Here is an 18,706-nt window from a genome sequence, read left to right on the forward strand (position 1 = left end):
CTGAAAGTGTATTATCATTGTGTGCAGAATAGAACCTACTTGCTTCTGGTGGGAATAAGGAGGATGCCGTCTTGGGGTATCTGATGCTCACGTGTACTCTGCTGTTTCCCACCGCGCTGCTCTCTCCCCCTCACCCCCAATTCTAGCTGGAAAGCAGGTTGCTTCTTTCACCATCCTCCTCTCTCTCTCTTTTTCCCCTTTCAGGTGGCTTTTCCTCCAACAGACCAGCTGAGGGCAGCAGTTATGTAGGGAGAGAGTCCACAACCCCTGTGCCTTAGCCAAGGCTTATGAAGAGGAAGGGAGGAGAGAGAGAGAGAGAGAGAGAGAGAAAGCAAGCAAGCAAGCAAGCAACCAGCAGCAGAGAAGCGGATCTCTTCTCCTCCTTTTTCCTTCGCTTCCCTCCCCCTTTCCAGCTCCTCCTCCTCCTCCTCCTCCTCTCCTCCTCCTCCTCCTCCTCCTCCTCCAGCCCTTGTGTGGGACTCCATTTTCCCAGCCCCAAAGTCTCCAAGGAAGGGGCCGTGGGAGCTCACCTCCAAGATGGAATAGAGGCACGATTCTTTCTCCAGCGCCTGCGGCCCTTGTGTCGCTGGTTGCCAAAGAAGGACCTACGTCTTTTGTGTGTGTTTCAGCGTGTCCGTGTGTGGGTGCGTGCGTGCGTGTGTGGACCATTTTGCCTTGTGGCTTGCCCAGAATGGATGATCAAGGGAGGCTGATCCAAGCCAGGGGGGCAGTGGGGCTGACGGGCCACCCCCCAGTCCAAGGAGTGCAGACTCTGACCCCCCACTCTCTCCACGAGCCCCCCTCGGATAACGGAGAGCCACGGAAGCAAGACATCGGCGACATCCTCCAGCAGATCATGACCATCACGGACCAAAGCCTGGACGAGGCGCAGGCAAAGTTGGTTACCCTTTTCCATTCTTGGCTGGCCTGGGCTTTGTGGGGGGTGGAAAGTTTGGGCGGAAGGATTCCCCCCTTTGTGTGGGCACGGGGCAGGCCGGAGCGGAACACTGGCAAAGGGGGGCTCAGTGGGCGGAATTGGATGGGAGGTGTTGCATGGGGCTTCCACCAATTTCTGGTTTTGCGATGTGAAATACTGGGGTGGGGGTGGGGGACGGATGCCGAATGAGGGTGTCTTTGGAGACTTGGAAATTGGAACTGATAGAGAGAAGCGTTGTGGGCCAAGTGGATTTGTTGGTCCGGGCAACCTTAAAAGTCTGGATCCTTGTTTCAGAGTGTTTGGAAATTAAGAGCAAGGGGGAAATAAAGGGTCTTTTCTCCCCCCTTATAGGAACAGAGAGAAGGAAGGAGAGACTGAACTGAGCATGGGATCCCTTGCAGGGGGACTTTACTGGAGGGTTCAAAAACTAGCCAGAGGCCTGGATATAGAAGAATGATTATTAAAGTTTCTTTCTTACAAAAAAGGAGAGAGAAATGGGAATTAATTCCTGATGAGGAACTGCTATTCCCTTTTTTTGGAGGGGAATCAAGTCTTGATCGGTGTGTAGTGCTACTGGGGCTTTCTTTTGACCTACGCTGTGGAACAAAAAGGAAAACTTAATTTGGGCACTCGGGTTACTGACTAGGGCATGCACACATCGGGCATGTATGCATTGATTGATTAATTGGGGTAAGGGGCTGGCGGGGGTCGCCAGCATGGAACTGTGGAGCATTGGGCTGTTATAGCTGATAACAGTCCTGAGATATCAATTTGGGGATCACTTCTCAGTTTGGCAGCCCCTAGTTATTCCTGATTTTCACCTCTTTGGCTTCCACCACCAGATCCCACATCCAGAAAATGTAGGGATCTAAACTTGCCACTCACTTTCTCTTCTCCCTCACCCCCTTTTGTTTCAGAAGTGCCAAAAGCCCCAAACATTGTAGTACAAGGTAACAATATTTGGCAATTTTCTTATTAATTAATAACAATAATATTTGGTGATGGTCACTAAGTATTATTACCCATATATATATAAGCCAGTCACCAGATACTATTACCAGTACCCTACAATTCAATCATATTCGGCACTTTTGGTACCTCTGTGGAAAAAAAGGGAGTGATGTATAAGTGGGGACAGAAAAAAGTTGTGATTCTTTTTTTAGCGCCTTTGTACAGTGTGGAAAAAATAACTGAATTGTTTCTTTCTCCTTTACATCGGGAAAGGAGGCTCTCTGCTCTGATACCTGTTTGCCAGAGCAGGTGGCCTGTGTGTGGGCTTTCGGCCATGTGAGAATTGTCGAAACTGCGTTGTGTGTGTGTGTTTATTACACAGAACTGTGGTTCCTCTCAAAAGGCCTGTTTCGTTTTCATGGAAGGTGTTTCTCTTGGGAATTGTCCCTTGTGTGTGTGTGTGTGTGTTCGATTGTAAAACAATAGTTCAAGTTTCTGTTAACTATTGTGAAGTGCTAGCCAGGAATAGTTTTTGTTTTGTTTTGTTTAGAAAGTCAGGATTTCTCAAGGGGGTCTTTCCTTCCTGAGACCTACGTGGCTGTTTGTATAAAATCTAACGTGAGGTAAATGGGAAGTTGGCTACCAGAGCCCGTGGAGAGGTTTGGTAACGATTCCAAAGGGAGTGAAAAATGAGGCACTGTAAACAAAAAGAGGTCCTTCGTGCAGTACTGAAGCAAGAACCAGGAAAGTTGTGTTTCAGTCTTAGATGGGTGTGGAAGCTGTGCCCTTTTTTGGCAATTTGAAAAAGGTGCTCTCTGTTTGGTGGTTCGGGAAGATTAACTGTTTAGGGGTGTTTTCACGGAAAGTTCTTTTCGTATCTCTGTCGTTGTTGCCCTGGTGTTGAGAGTTTGACTTCCATTTGGGGATGGCTTCCGTTTGGAAAACCCACATGCAGCGTTTTGGGGTTACTCTTTTTAAGGGGGATGAATCGTGTAACTGATTTGAGGGACGATGACTGCGACTAGAGAATCAAGAAATAAAAATATTTCCCAAAGAAATGTGGGGTGAAGTTATAACAACACGTAGATGAGAGAGATGAATAGGAAAAGTTTTTTTTTTTTAAAAATCTTGTTTCCTTTTTTTGTTGTTGGGTGAGTTCCTTTAAAAATAACCAGCTCTCCTTTGTCTACTTTCCCAAACTTGGAAGAAAGTTTGTCCATTTTGCAGTACCTGCAGATTCACCACTGTTTTTGATAAGTCGTTCGCCAAACCGAAGGGAATATATGGTTTTAATCATTGTGTCTGTCCAGACACCGGCGTTTACTGGGAATTCCTGGGTGTGGATTGAGGATTCCGTTCTTTTTGTGTGTGTGAATTAAAAAGGGATTGATTTATTCACTAGACTGAGGCCTTGGAGCAGATCTCATTTAAAAAAAACAACAACCCAGACCCTCAAAACTCTTTCCAAAAACCGTTGGCTTTATCTGTCCTCTCTCCCACTGTTTAAACTGCAGGAAACACGCTCTGAATTGCCATCGAATGAAACCAGCTCTGTTCACCGTCCTCTGTGAAATCAAAGAAAAAACAGGTATTGTTCGGGCCACGGTTTGAGGGAGGGTGTTTGTTCCTTGGCTTGCCTTGTGCTTCAATCTATGAGAGAATCACCTCAAGGAAGGGAGAAAAGGAAGGGAAGGAGGGGGAGAGAGGGAGAGAGATTGAGGAGCGGGTGTTTCTCCTCAAGAGGTTTTGCCAGCGGCCTGTCGTCTCCGCGCCATCTTGAAGCGTCTGGAATTTCTTTTTTTCTGCCTGCCCTATTTTCTTTGTAGCTGCTGCTTCGCCCTCCTTCTCTCTCTTTCTTTCCACGCGGCCTTTATTTTATTGCCGTGACCCTCTCTCTTGTGTTCGTGCCACCCCACTCGGAGGGGGCCGCAAGGGGTCTCCGGTAGCACCTGGATCTTTTGTCCGTGAGAATAATCAGTGTGTTCCCCCCACCCCCACCCGGTTTCAAAATTACCTCTACCGCCTCTCCTTCCTTTGCAACCCGGTTTCCAAAATTCCCCCTTTTGCTTCGGGGTGTATCCCCAGGGGTTGGTTGGGGCCACGACTCCTCCACTGTGGGTCGCTCAAAGAGAGCAGGGGTTCTCTATGTGCATGCAAATTTTCTGCTTCTCTTGCGCCTTGAATTTGCATTCTCCCCGGATTAAAAAGTGAAAGAGCAGCAAAGAGCAGCGCCCTGGCCACAGGGCCTAAACGGATTACAGAAAAGGAGAGTGAGGAGGTGTCCTGGTTATTTTGTTGCCGTCGTCATGGTTGCTGTTGTTAAAAGTTCCCCTTGTCTAAGCCGCCGAATTTGGGCCACGTCCAGCTCAAGCAGCGTGTGGCTTTTTAAAGGATCCAATCCAGGGTATGGTTAAGGCTCCCATTTTAAGGACACTTTCCCCGGACGTAAGCTTTGCTTCCAAGTAGACCTGCTCCATAAACTGCTTAAAAACCTCTTTAAAAACAAGAGGAGTGAGGAAACTCAAGGGTGTGTAGTCTAAATAGGTGTGCATTGTATATATTTTAGCTGTGCTACCATGAATGGTATTGGGTAAAACCAGTAGTCTGCACCTAGGGGTGGTTTAGGATGCGGGAGCAGATTACACCCCGATGTAAAGTTAAGTTGCACAAGCTGGATCAGTGCCATTTCATTTTGTAATTGTTGTTTAAGACAGGTTTCTTTTGGTGGGTGGGTTTTTATTTTTTCTTCTGGAGGCTAAAGCCAGAGTGGAGAAAGTATGAGAGAGAAGGTAAGATAGATAAACTTCAGCCATGTCGCAGGTTGCAGGATAGGATTAATGGTGGGTCTTGGGATGGGAGAGTGTGTTGCTGTGAATTCTGTCTCTGGGTTAGTGCACACCGCCTTCCTTGCTATGCTAAATTTATCACCCGTGAGTACTGGCTAGGAGTGGTCCGTTCTAATTTTTATCCGGCCTGTATTTGGGCTCTGCATTTGTTGAAATGTGAGACCCCCTACCCATGGCGAGACACTCTCCCCATGCTTTTCATGGTCTTTAGGCCCCATTGTTTGTACATTCCCCCCCCCTCTCCCCACGTCTTTTCCTCTGTGTATGTGGGTGGAGGTGTTGGTAATTGGAAAACCCTTCATGTGGACTCCCATGTATATGGCAATAAATGTGCCAGTTTTTCAGGTGCTGCAGAACCTTTTGCAATCCCTGTATGTTTTGATGCTGCTAAAAACAGCATGGATCCAGGTGTAGATCCACAACATGTGTATGTGTGTGTGTGTGTGTGTGTGTGTGTTGGGGGGGAAGCTTGTGATTTTAAACACAGCCTGTACAACCGGCATGCCTTTTTTCCCCATTAAAGGAGTGTGTTACAAAATGACAACACCGTAATTCTGGTTGTCAGGGATCTACATGGAAGTCAACTTCAGCCATTACTAAAAGGAGCTCCCGTGTAGGAAACACCCAAATCTGGCATGCCAGGTTCGATTCTGCGCTCCCCCGCATGCAACCAGCTGGGTGACCTTGGGCTCGCCACAGCACTGATAAAACTGTTCTGACCGGGCAGTGATATCAGGGCTCTCTCAGCCTCACCCACCCCACAGGGTGTCTGTTGTGGGGAGAGGAATGGGAAGGCGACTGTAAGCCGCTTTGAGCCTCCTTCGGGTAGGGAAAAGCGGCATATAAGAACCAACTCTTCCTCTTCTTCTTCAAATGCGGACTGTCATATGTAAAAATTCCATGAACATTCCTTTTTTTTGTCATGTTTATATGTGGCAAACAAACCCTGGAAAACTTACAGCACTCCCCTCCAAACAACAAAAACTGCATGTGCAACGGCATGTCAGGCCAGGAGTCATGTTTCCTATAAGGAAGGGCTGTTCTGTCATATAGACGAAGCAACCATCTGCCCAACATAGATTTCGTGTTATTTCCAGCCCAAGTTTTCACATATGTTCCTCAATGCATTTATGCACAAGTTGTGATTCCTTTCTTTTTTGGCAGCTAAAACTGCTGACATCTGTTCTGACTCAGGACTGCTCTCTTGAATTAGATGTTGCAATTGAAGCATTAAGTTCTTCTTCGGTGTTATTGGAGGGCTTGCTGTTTTGGATACCTGAAGCTTAGGCTGGATGTCATGTTCTGGACAACTCGGTACACCTTGGTGAGCTTTTTGGCGTTGAATAGAAGCAGCTGGTGGCCTGGTTCCAATGCCTCCTTGAAGAACAAAAGAGCATTGGTGCAGTACCTACTGAATAAACCCATCTTGGATCCCTCTAAGTATAGTGGGCCATTTTCCAGCATCTCCTTATCCAAGGTAGTGGAGCAGGTTACTTCTGGACAATTCCAGATTCTTCTGGATGTAATGTGTTTTTCTAAATCCAGTTCAATCTGGATTCCATCCAAGCATTGGGAGTGAGACTGTTTTGGTCACCATGGTGAATGATATTGAGAGAGGGAGAGAGGGAGAGGGATGGAGAGAAAGATAAGTCCACCCTACTGGTGGACCTTTTGATGGCACCTGGGTTTTGGCCACTGTGTGTCGCAGGGTGTTATGCTGGATGGACCATTGGCCTGACCAACATGGTTTCTCTTACGTTCTTATGGCTCTTCTGGTGGACCTCCTGGTGATCCCTGGGTTTTGGCCACTGTGTGATACAGGGTGTTGGACTAGATGTGCTATTGGCCTGATCTTATGCTTCTCTTATGTTCTTGTGAACCTGTTAGTGGACCTCCTGGTGACATCTGGGTTTTGGTCACTATGTGACACAGTGTTGGACTGGATGGGCCATTGGCCTGAACAAACATGGCTTCTCTTAAGTTCTTATGTTCTTAAAGTGAAGGAGTGTGTTACTCTGTTGACTATCTTGATTCTCTTCTGGCCTTAGAAACTATCAACCAAATTATATTCTGGATCAGGCCAGGAGTCTTCTGTTTAGTACTCATGCTCTTGTTTTGCATGCAGATTTCCAAAAATGGTCCTAAGAAATTGAATTAGATTAGATTATACTGGGGAATTTCAAAGACTCTGGCAATTAGAGAATCACTTTTGTCCTCTCATAAACCGTTTCCGCACTGGAGGTTTCATGCCAGGCTACAGGTTGGAGTTTTAGTCATGGCAGGTTGCCCCACCTCTTCCCGCACCCACACAGGGGAGCATTTGGTCTGGTGCGCCTCATCTGCCCCCGATTTGTGTTCCTGCACAGGAGCTGGGGCAGTGAAGTTCCCAGTGCGTAAACGGTCATACTAGTTACCATCTATGGGAAACCCGCTACAAGAAATTGTATGAGGAAGATATGGATTCTTTAGGCTGATCCTGAACTGAGCAGTGGGTTGGATTAGATGGCTTGTCTAGATCCTTACAGCTCTATGATTCTATGACATGGGATGAGCTGTCACTGATATACTGATGACATTCAATTGTATCTCTAATTTTCAGCAGATCCAGGTTAGAATTCTGGCAGTGTAATCCTAAGCAGAGTTTTTCCCCCATCCACCTACCTTTGAAATTAATGGATGTAGACTGGAGTAACACGGCATAGGATTGCCCTCTGAATAAATACGAAACCATGTTCTTTATGGTGTGAGCCCAAAAGGAACCAGGGAAAGAAGGTGTAGGTTTACCAGTCATGGGCGAGACTATATTCCTCCCTAAAGATCTATGGCCTGGATTGTTTTTGATTGTTCTCATTTGGTTTGCCTGCCCCAAAGGAGGAGTTTTTTAGGGGACTTGCATTTTACTTATTTTATCTTGTAACCCGCCACGGACCGGCTTTGTTGAGAGTGGCGGGTAATAAATTCAGACAACAACAACAACAACAACAACAACAACAACACCCTTTACTGTAAAGCAAAGAGTTTGCTATGGGTATGCATGTCTTGATAGCTTCTTGGTGAGCCAATTTGATGTAGTGGTTACGAGCAACGGCTTCTAATCTGGAGAGCCGGGTTTAATTCTCCACTCTTCCACATGCAGCCAGCTGCGTGACCTTGGGCCAGTCACAGTCCTGTTAGTTCTGTCCTGTCAGAGCTCTCTTAGCCCCACCTCCCTCACATGGTGGCTGTTGTGAGGCTAGGAAGAGAAGGCCACTTTGAGACTCCTTCAGGTAATGAAAAACAAAATATAAAAACCAGTTCTCCTTCTTGACTTCGCTACTATAACATACTGGATGTGGGGGTTGCCCTGGAGACAGTCTGGAAAATACAACTGATCCTGAAAGCAGTGACTCAGATGAAATCCAGGGCCATATGCTGGGGGGAATCTCAGTTTCACAAGAGCTCTTTTTGTTCCCAGTCTTTGCTTTTTTTCTTATTCTCAAATTCAATATGGTGTCCTTGACTACCGAAGCCCTGAAAGTTGTGGAATGAGGACACATGAGCAAATTATTTTCCCCTTGTAAAACTACCCCTCGCCTCACATACCCCTAAAAAAAAAAACACAGCTGGACTCTGTGGGTCCCACCCAACAGTATGGAGGCCAAACTATCCCCTACCAGGAACATTGCATTCTGGGTGACAGCATCCACCTTGTAAAATTCCCTCCCAAACAAAACCCACCAGATTCCCACCCTTGGACATTTTAGAAGACCAGAGAGTGTTTTTCTAGGCTGCATATGGGAGGGAAGGGTGCACAGCGTAGCCTGATCTTGTCAGATCTCGGAAGTGAAGCGGGGTCAACCCTGGCTAGTGTTTGGATGGGTGACCTCCAAGGGACGCTAGGGGTCATGGTACAGCGGCAGCCAATGGCAAGCCACCTTCAAATGTCTCTTGCCTGGCTGCCAGACAATTTATTTTATTTATGTATTATTTGATTTATAAATGGCTCCTGTCTGCCAACAGCCTCCTTCCCTCATACATGCAGCCCAGAAAATCACTCTTTGGCCGTCTAAAATGTCCAAAGGTGAGGATCTGGTGGGTTTCACCTGGGAGGGAATGTTGTAAGGTAGAAGTCTTCACCCAGAATGCAATGATCCTGGTAGAGGGCAACTTGGCCTCCATGCCATTGGGAGGGACCCATAGTAGAGTCCAACTTTGTTGAACCTTAAAGTGTGGAGGGAGGGGTAGTTTTACAAGGGAAAATTAGTATCCTCACATGTCTTAGTTCCATAACTTTACATTAGTCCTAGGAACACCTAGCTATGGTACACACACACCGTATGATAGATAGGTAGGTAGGTAAGAAAGGTAGGTAAGAAAGGTAGGTAAGAAAGATAGGTAGGTAGGTAAGAAAAAGGTAGAATCATAGAATCATAGAACCATAGAGTTGGAAGGGGCCATGCAGGCCATCTAGTCCAACCCCCTGCTCAATGCAGGATCAGCCCTAAGCATCCTAAAGCATCCAAGAAAAGTGTGTATCCAACCTTTGCTTGAAGACTGCCAGTGAGGGGGAGCTCACCACCTCCTTAGGCAGCCTATTCTACTGCTGAACTACTCTTGACTTTGAAAAATCTTTTCCTGATATCTAGCCTATATCGTTGTACTTGTAGATAAGAAGGTAGGTAGATAAGAAAGATAGGTAGATAGGTAAGAAAAAGGTAGGTAGATAAGAAAGATAGGTAGGTAGGTAAGATAGGCAAGTATGAAAGAGGTAGGTAGGTAAGAAAAAGGTAGAATCATAGAACCATAGAGTTGGAAGGGGCCATGCAGGCCATCTAGTCCAACCCCAGAGTAGTTCAGCAGTAGGTAAGAAAGATAGGTATGAAGGTAAGATAGGTAGGTAAAAAACAGATAGGTAGGTAGGTATGCTTCTCATTTGCCTCAAAAGCCCCTGGCTGGGGCCAGGTTGGTGCAGTGATTAATAGCAGCAGTTTCTAATCCGGGTTTGATTCCCCATTCCTCCACAGATAGACAGCTGGGTGACCCTGGGCCAGTCACAGTCCTGTTGGAGCTATTTTCACAGAGCAGTCCTGTCAGAGCTCTCTCTGCCCCACCTCCTTCGCAGGGTATCTGTTGTGGGGAGAGGAAGGGGAGGCGATTGTAAGCCACTTTGAGACTCCTTCAGGTAGTAAGAGCCGGTGTGATGTAGCAGTTAAGAGTGGCAGCCTCTGATCTGACAAGCTCGATTTGATTCCCTGCTCCTCCACAGGCAGCCAGCTGTGTCTGTTGGGTGAGTGCTTGTTGTGGGGAGAGAAAGAGAAGGTGATTGTAAGCTGCTTTGAGACTCCGGAAAGTGAAAAGTGGGGGATAAAACCCAACTCTTCTTCTTCATAAGTCAGTAGCAACATTGAGGACACTTCACAGGTTCTCCTACAGGCTTGACTTGCTGCAGGGGCCGTTCGGGCTTCCCTTGTCTGCTGCTCTCCAGTTGGTTTGATTTAGAGATTTTGTGGCTCATGTTATATAATACATTTGAGGGCCCCAATTGGGTGGAAGAGGCAGGCTAAAATGTTTTCGAAACGAAACGAAGAGACAACTGCTACTGTTGGATCAGCTTTGGTTTTGCCGCAGCCCATTTTGGGGGCTTAAAGCAAACAAAAAAAAATCTGAAAAGTGGCAGGTTTGTTAATGCTGTAGATTGGTTTTGCTCCTGCCCTGGCCTTGAAAATAATTCCGGAACGGAGCTGTCTCGGTCTGCAGCAGAGCAGCTGGATTTGAGCCCGCTAAGACATTCTGCAAGATGTGTAGAGTTCTGTGCTTTCTAAGCCATAGCTGCTAAGGGGAGCTTTGAGCCTCAAAAGCTGATCTCCTGAAAATCATGTTGCCGGTGGACTCGAATCCATCTGTTCCTGCACTGTTTCTGTGCACTATGTACATGTAAAGTCATGTTATGTCATATTTCCCATCCCCCCGGCTATCACACGCCTGCATGCAGTTGCACAGACAATTGTTGTATTTATTTATTTGCATTTTTGCCCTGCCCTTCCTGATGGCCGCAGGGAGACGTAACGCTCGGCCCCACCCTTACCTCTGAAAGAGTATCTTCATTCCCCGTATCCAGGGCGGATTGTTGCCCGTTCCTTAGAAACCAGGCAGCAGGCAAACAGAAAACGCCATCTCTAGTTCATCTCCCACCATCCAAAATTCTGTCTTTGGTTAATTTAACAAATCTCTCTCCTGTGGTATATTTCTCTCTGTATGGGACAGAAATCAAGGGAGTAAGGATAGAGCCTCATGCAACTCCTAGGTAGGGTTGCCAACTCCAGGTTATGAAATTCCTGGAGATTTGATGGTGGAACCTGGGTGTAGTCTGCACGGGGCTTTTTACTCACTCACAGATCAAATAAATCCCTGCCATCTACACTGAATTCGATTTCCATTTTGATTTGGGGCACTTTAAATTTTCCCTCTGCAACATCCTTGATTGATCTGTGGTGAGCCTACCTTCCTCCCCCATGATATCCAGGAATGGATATAAGTCGCTATATTTGAAGACCTGGCTTTGAAAGCCCCCAGTATAAGTGAAGAATTCTGCTTTTTTGCGAATTAGTAACTTCCTGCTCCGTGCCTGCAACGCTAGCTTAGCAAAGCAGTCTTCCCTGATTGGCCAGGGCATCAGTTCAAAGACTTCCTGGTTCCCGGTTGCAAGGCTTCCCTCCCTGTTTTAAAGTGACTGTGCTCCAGAAGCCCACCCTTCTCTCAGCAGAGATTTTTCTCTGGGATTTATTTCCCCCTCCTTGCTGTCTCCAGTCCTCTCCCCGCTCCGCTTCTTCAGGAAAAGAAAGTGACTCCTGCTGCTTATGGCTCCCTTCCCTGCTCTGAGCTTCCCCAATCAAGTGCAGAACACTTTCTGTTTTAATTTGCGGGAGGGGGGGGGATAGAGAAAGACCTGAGTTCAAATCGATCTGAATTCAGTAGGATCAACTACGGGAAAAACAAAGTCAGTGCAGAATAAGCCCTGGTTGAAGTTGCTGAACTCTGTGTTAAAGGATCCAACAGTGGATCTTCTGGGGTCTCGTCCTGTTTGCCTCTTGGTGGCAGGATGTTGATGAAAGAGCCCTCTTGGTCCCAGACCAGCTCTTTCCGGAGTATGTGGCTCAGTGGTGGAGACCCTGCTTTGCATGGCAAAGGTCCCCTGTCAGATTGTTAACATCCAGCTGGAATGAAAGCCGCGCTCATCTGCTAAAGCCTGATAAAGGTGCCATCTTACCAATAAGCGATGTTGTGTGTGCAGACCTACCGAGGACCAAACTGGCTCTCCTCTACGCTAGGGATGCCAGCCTCCAGGTGAGACCAGGGGATCCCCCGGTTTTACATCTTATCTCCAGGAAACAGAGATCCATTCCCTGGAAGAAAATGGCTCCATTGAGGTTCCTCCCTGGCCCAAATCCTGCCCATTCCCAGCTCCAACTCCAGAGCCAGTTTGGTGTAGTGGTTAGGAGTGCAGACTTCTAATCTGGCATGCCGGGTTCGATTCTGCGCTCCCCCACATGCAACCAGCTGGGTGACCTTGGGCTCGCCACGGCACTGATAAGACTGTTCTGACTGAGCAGGAATCTCAGGGCTCTCTCGGCCTCACCCACCCCACAGGGTGTCTGTTGTGGGGAGAGGAATGGGAAGGCGACTGTAAGCCGCTTTGAGCCTCCTTCGGGTAGAGAAAAGCGGCATATAAGAACCAACTCTTCTTCTTCTTCTTCTTCTTCTTCTTCTTCTTCTTCTTCTTCTTCTTCTTCTTCTTCTTCTTCTTCTTCTTCTTCTTCTTCTTCTTCTTCTTCTTCTTCTTCTTCTTCTTCTTCTAATTCTCCCGGTATTTCCCACTCCAGAGCTGGCAGCCCTACTCTAAGCACACCCAGACGTCTCCGGAGTTCCACTTTTCAGAAAACAGGAAAATAACAACGGAAACTTTCCCTACGTGTATCGTCCCCCTTCCTGGTCTGACGTTCTTCATTTTTAGCAACTGGCCCAGAGGGTGGAATCCTGGCTGTTTGGCAGCTCAACGCCTCGACTTGCAGGGAGGCGTTCTCTCAGGCCGTTCGGCTCTGACGAAACTCACTCTCCCCCCTGGAGATCTGCCAGGAAAGCCCTGGAGGGAACTCATTTCAGAAATAGCATCCAGCCTTTTTATCTGGGAAGACAAATGGTGATGAAGGTTGTTGTCAAATAAGACTGGGAACGAAAGGCACCCCCCTCTGCCTTATCCACCCTCCCTGCTCTTTCAGGCCGCATGCAAATAGGTCTCTCTGCCTTTGGCCCGCAGCCCGGTTTTACTTAAGAGCGCCATTCACCTATCCCGGAAAACGAGGGGTGCCAGCTCTGGGTTGGGAAATACCAGGCGATTTAGGAGATAGTGTATGGGGAAGGGAGGCTGGGGGGGGGATCTCACCCCCCCCCCCAGGCAGGGTGCCACGTAGTTCACCTTCCAAAGCAGGAATTTTCTCCAGGGGCTGAACCGGTTGGAGATCACTTGCAAGTCTAGGAGATCTCCAGTCACTGCTTTTAAAGGTTTGAAGAAGAATTGGTTTTTATATGCCGCTTTTCACTACCTGAAGGAGTCTCAAAGCAGCTCATGATCGCCTTCCCGTCCTCTCCCCACAACAGACACCCTGTGAGGCGGGTGAGGCTGAGAGAGCCTTGAGATTACTGAAGAAGAAGAAGAGTTGGTTCTTATATGCCACTTTTCTCTACCTGAAGGAGTCTCAAAGCAGCTTACAATCGCCTTCCCTTCCTCTTCCCCACAACAGACACCCTGTGAGGTGGGTGAGGCTGAGAGCCCTGATATTACTGAAGAAGAAGAGTTGGTTCTTATATGCCGCTTTTCCCTACCCGAAGGAGGCTCAAAATGGCTTACAGTCGCCTCCCCTTTCCTCTCCCCACAACAGACACCCTGTGAGGGAGGTGAGGCTGAGAGAGCCCTGAGATTACTGAAGAAGAAGAAGAAGAGCTTGTTCTTATATGCCGCAGGAGTGGTTTAAGAATTTCTAATGCCCGCAGCACCAGAGCCAGTTTAAGTATTTTCAGGGCCCTAACAGAGTACAATTGTGGCAGAAGTAGCCAGATTGGGGGCGAAGGGGACACCAACAGTGTCACTACGAGTGCTCTTAAAGAGAGGAAGGCCCTGATCCATGGGGGGAAGGTTCCTTATTTATTTATTTATTTATTTATTTATTTATTTATTTATTTATTATTTGATTTTTAGCCCACCACTCCCACGAGCGAGCTCGTGGCTGGTAAACAAAGATCCTCCGTAAAACCCCCATAAAATCAACCCATAAAAGCTCCACCATGCCTGAAAGCTAAAAACCCATCCCCCTCCCTTGTGGGTCTCCTGTAAACACAGGGCCTTTGGCACGTGCTACATGGAGTAACTGGCCCTGGGTGAGGCTGAGAGAGCTTCCTATCGGGACTGTGACTACCCCAAGGTCACCCAACTGGCTGCATGCAGAGTAGCGGGGAATCGAACCCAGCTCTTCAGATTAGAAGCTGCTGCTCTTAACCACTACACCACACTGGTTTGCAGAGCGCCTTCCCATTTTCCTCATGCTGCTCTTGGAGATGGGAGCTCGTTCCGCACATGTTAGCTGATGCCCTTTCCATGCGCTTTTGTAGCTGGGTCTTCCTGTGCAAAGCTGGATAATCTACTTCTACAGTGCATTGAAAGTGCCTTGTCCAACATGTGCAGGACGAGTCTAGGAAGTGAGGTCTGCTATTTGGAGTAAGTGGGCAACAGCATAGAATGGCTGGGTGCAGGCCGCTGTTGATCCCTTGGCTGGAGCTCCCACAACAGGGGGTATAGGGAGATGTCCTTGAGATACGTGGGTCCTAGGCCAGGAACAGCTTTGCATAGAATTACTAATACCTTCGAGCCTCTTGTGGCACAGAGTGGTAAGGCAGCAGACATGTAGTCTGAAAGCTTTGCCAACAAGGCTGGGAGTTCAATCCCAGCAGCCGGCTCAAGGTTGACTCAGCCTTCCATCCTTCCGAGGTTGGTAAAATGAGTACCCAGCTTGCTGGGGGCTAAATGGTAATGACTGGGGAAGGCACTGGCAAACCACCCCGTGTTGAGTCTGCCATGAAAACGCTGGAGAAGTGGTCCCCAACCTGCGGCTTGCGGCCTGGGAAGTTTTTTACTGCGGGGGAGGGGCGGGGAGAGGGAGCCACGGCCCGGCGCCATGGCCTTTGCGGCCCGGCACCGGGCCGCAGGCCGTAGGTTGGGGACCACTGATTTAGATTACTGTTGTTGTTGTATTTGTTTATGTTATATATTAATTCATTCCATATATCCCCCATGTTGTATGTAAACCGCCCTGAGCCATATGGCGGTATAGAAATCAAATAAATTAATAAAAATAAATAAACAAACAAACAAACAAATAAATAAATAAAAATAGTGCCTTAAAGCCTTCCCAAATTTGTGACAAGTTAGGAGCTTTGGTGAGTCACTGCTCCCACGAAAGCATATCCCCTGCCACAAATGTTGTTAATTTGAAAGATGTCCCTGGACTCTTCGTCTTTTCTGCTCAAGCAAAATTTGTATCAAAAGAAATATATAAATTCCATCGAGTACACACTAATACAATTAAAAACACAGGGCCTGATATTCATTATGAGTAAGCTTTACGTAAACTGTTATAATTTCCTATACAAAGCTACAAATGGATTTTATATGCTAGCTGATGACACACGCATCTGGAAATACTTGAAACTGTAGGCCAGATTTATAATATCAGTGGATGATTTATGCATGAGGAGAGTTAGCATATGAAAGGACCTATGGTTTACTTTATAAGCTGACATCAAACCACGCAATATGTGAGATTACATCACCTGGCCAGGACTGATTTATATTGTTTATTTTCCGGATGTGTTTCTAAAAGCTATATTATAAGGAAAGCCTTTGAGGCCAAAAGGCATACGGTCTTGTGTAGGTCATTTTAGATTTATCATCAGCTTTGTATAGGAAATTATAACAGCTTATGGGTCAAGATGGGTAGCCGTGTTACTCTCTTTGTAGCAGTAGAAACGAGCCACAGTGCAGTAGCACTAACAAAATGTGTGGTGGGGAAGGAGTTTTCATGAGTTACAGCTCAGTACTTTAGATAGCAGAAGAAGTGAGCAGGGAGTCACGAAACTTCATATGGCAACACAAATTTTGTTCGTCTTTAAGGTGGTACTGGACTCTACTGGACTGCTACTAGATATTCAGGGGTGTAGTCTGCACGGGACCTTTTACCCAGTCCCAGTTTGAATGAATCCCTCCCATCTACACTGAATTCGATTTCCTTTTTTATTTTGGGAGCTTAAAATTTTCCCTCTGTAATGTGCATGGTTTATTTGCGGTGACCCTCCCTTTCTCCCGCGATATCCAGGAGCGGATATACGCTGCAATATTTAAAAAACCACCACCAGTATAAGTGTAGATTTTTGTTTTGTTTTTTGCAAATTAACTTCCTGTTCTGTGCCTCCGACGCTGACGTAGCAAAGCAGTCTTCCCTGATTGGTCAGGGTGTCAGTTCAAAGACATCCTGGTTCCTGGTTGCAAGGCTTCCCTCCCTGTTTTAAAGTGACCGTGCTCTAGAAGCCCACACTTCTCTCATCAGAGATTTGCCTCATTTCCATACATTTAAGCCCAAAGGGATGGGACATCTTTCACTAGGCCTATTGATCTCCCCCCCCCCTCCCACAAATACACTCATTGTTCTTTCCCCTCATTCTGAGGCCTTGAGACAGAGGCCAAAACCTTGAAAGCCGCCTGACCTTGAGTCCTGGTGACTCTTGTTGTGATCTCCCCTGACGATATTAATGCACAAAAAGTAACAAGCCGATGACTGCTGAGGGGTGTGTGTGTGTGCATGCACGCCCCAGGGTGTGTCAATGCAACAAATTCAAACCAATTTTAACTCTAAGTGGATCTCCGCCAAGAAATCTTGAGAACGGGAACTTCTGCGGAGGGGTTATGAGCGTCTGGCTGTTTTTGCAAGCAAAACCTTGCATTGCTTTCATTATTTCCTGAAATTGTACAAGTTGCCGCCTACTTTATTGGCCTGGTTCATGGGCTTTTAGCAACCACTTGCAGAGTGAAATTTCGTAGGGGAGGCTTTTCCTGGCGTTTAGCTAGTGCAGGGATTCCCAATCGGGGGTCCCTGAGGCCCGCGGGAGCTCCAGAAGGGGTCCACGGGATTCCCCCTCCTGCCTTAATGGACTCAACCAAAAGCTCGGGAACCGGCCGCTTCCACTGCCCCCCTCCAGTGTGAATTCTCTCATGGTGTCTGTGCCTGGGAGGGGTCGGAGCCTGCACGCCTACTCCCGCCTTAAACCACATCCTATCTCTCCCCCTCCCGCCCTCCTCAAGCCTGCCTGTTAATGTGAGTAACAATGTCACTTCAAGTGGCATGTCACTTCCGGGAGGCGTGGCAGGGAGGTGCGGCAAACTGACATCACTTCCTGGAAGCCTGAAAAATTATTTCAGGGGCTCCTCCATAGTCAAAGGGGTTGGAAAAGGCTGAGCTTGGGAACAGCTTCAGCTGCTCAGTTTCTGTTCTTTAGAGCAGGGGTAGTCAACCTGTGGTCCTCCAGATGTCCATTGACTACAGTTCCCATGAGCCCCTGCGAGCAAATACTGGCAGGGGCTCATGGGAATTGTATTCCATGGACATCTGGAGGACCACAGGTTGACTACCCCTGCTTTAGAGCATGGTTGGAGGCACCGACTCCTGGGCCGAGGTCTCGAGCCTGGCTGCAATTTAGACGCAAGGCTTTACTCCATTGATACCCTGCGTTACTCACCGATTGCAAAATATAGAAAACAGTTCAGTCAGGTAGCGTCAGCTCTCCAAGAAACAATGCAACAGGATTAAGGCTGCAGATTTATAAACGACACACGCAGCTGTCTAAGGCGTGTCAAACCTGAATGCAGAATTGTTTCCCAGGTTAGTCGGCATTCACAAGCAATGCATTCCAATTCCGGGGCCAGAATTCAACTCGCAGGAGCAGTTTGCCTTTTGGGTACAAAGGTGAGGCGGGAGCAGAGCGGGGAGAGTTCACTTCTGCGTCTTTTCTAGGCCTTTTTGGATTAAGTCCTCCACCCCCTGATTCGGATTGGAAATGTGAAAACCCAGTTCAGCCCCCCCCCCCCCGTCTCCTCCAATGTGGAACTTAACTGTTGTTTCAGATCGTGTTTTAAAGGGCCAGTGCAGTGGGGGCCCTTTGAAATTCAAGGGCGCAGGGAGCTCTGAGGAACTGCAAAGGAGGGGAGCCATTTGGAAATCCCAAAATCTCCATCTCTGAGTTCAGTAAGCTTCAGGATCCTTGAGCAGGCTTTCTTCCCTGTCACATATTCCCCTTTAACTAGTAGTTGTCCTCAACATTCTGTCCCTCTCAGGGCATATTTACTCCTCATCAGTAAGTTTTTTTTTTAAAGACTCCTCCCCTCGTAAATTTACAGTCGCTTTTTCTGTATACCTGCAGAGTCACTTGAACAGCTAAAGCCCCCTCCCTTGCATTTGGATAGGGCTATCAGTTCTAGGTAGGCAAATACTTGGAGATTTGAGGGGTGGAGCTTGGAGAGGGCAGAGGGCATTCGCTGGCAGGGGCTTCTGGGAATTGTGGTCCATGGACATCTGGAGGGCCGCAGTTTGACTACCCCTGGCCTAGGGAGGGCAGGGGGCCTCAGCAAGTTACAATGCCAGAGTTCACTTTCTAAAGCAGCCATTTTCTCAAGGGGAACAGATCTGTGTCCCCCGGAGATCCATTATAATAGCAGTAGATTTCCAGGCCCCTCCTGGAGGTAGGTTAATATTCTTACCTGTGGGTGACCCTGTGTGATAGATTACCGTGAGTGTCATAGATGGGTGGCCCTGTGTTGTGTGGCTTTCGTAATTCACATGGGGCCAAGGCACTTTACAGGGTGATGTCTTGATGACTGTACAAATGATTTATA

The 18,706-nt window shown here is 47.6% G+C and overlaps 1 protein-coding gene across 5 annotated transcripts in view; it reads left to right on the forward strand.

The window, feature by feature from the left end:
* The first annotated feature begins 362 nt into the window (after positions 1-362).
* PBX2 (PBX homeobox 2) overlaps positions 363-18,706 on the forward strand; it is a 37,915-nt gene continuing 19,571 nt past the window's right edge. Inside the window, exons 1-2 of one of the 5 annotated variants that reach the window (XM_077331111.1) lie at positions 363-897; positions 3,391-3,476. In XM_077331111.1, the coding sequence (XP_077187226.1) occupies positions 692-897; positions 3,391-3,476 (292 nt within the window). In that variant the 5' untranslated portion in view covers positions 363-691. Of the gene's footprint in view, positions 898-2,544; positions 2,948-3,390; positions 3,477-18,706 lie in introns of those variants that run through there. The other 4 variants (XM_077331109.1, XM_077331108.1, XM_077331110.1 and 1 more) reach the window with 4 other exon arrangements.

Source organism: Paroedura picta, chromosome 3 (assembly GCF_049243985.1).
Source record: "Paroedura picta isolate Pp20150507F chromosome 3, Ppicta_v3.0, whole genome shotgun sequence".
NCBI classification, from domain to species: Eukaryota; Metazoa; Chordata; class Lepidosauria; order Squamata; family Gekkonidae; genus Paroedura; species Paroedura picta.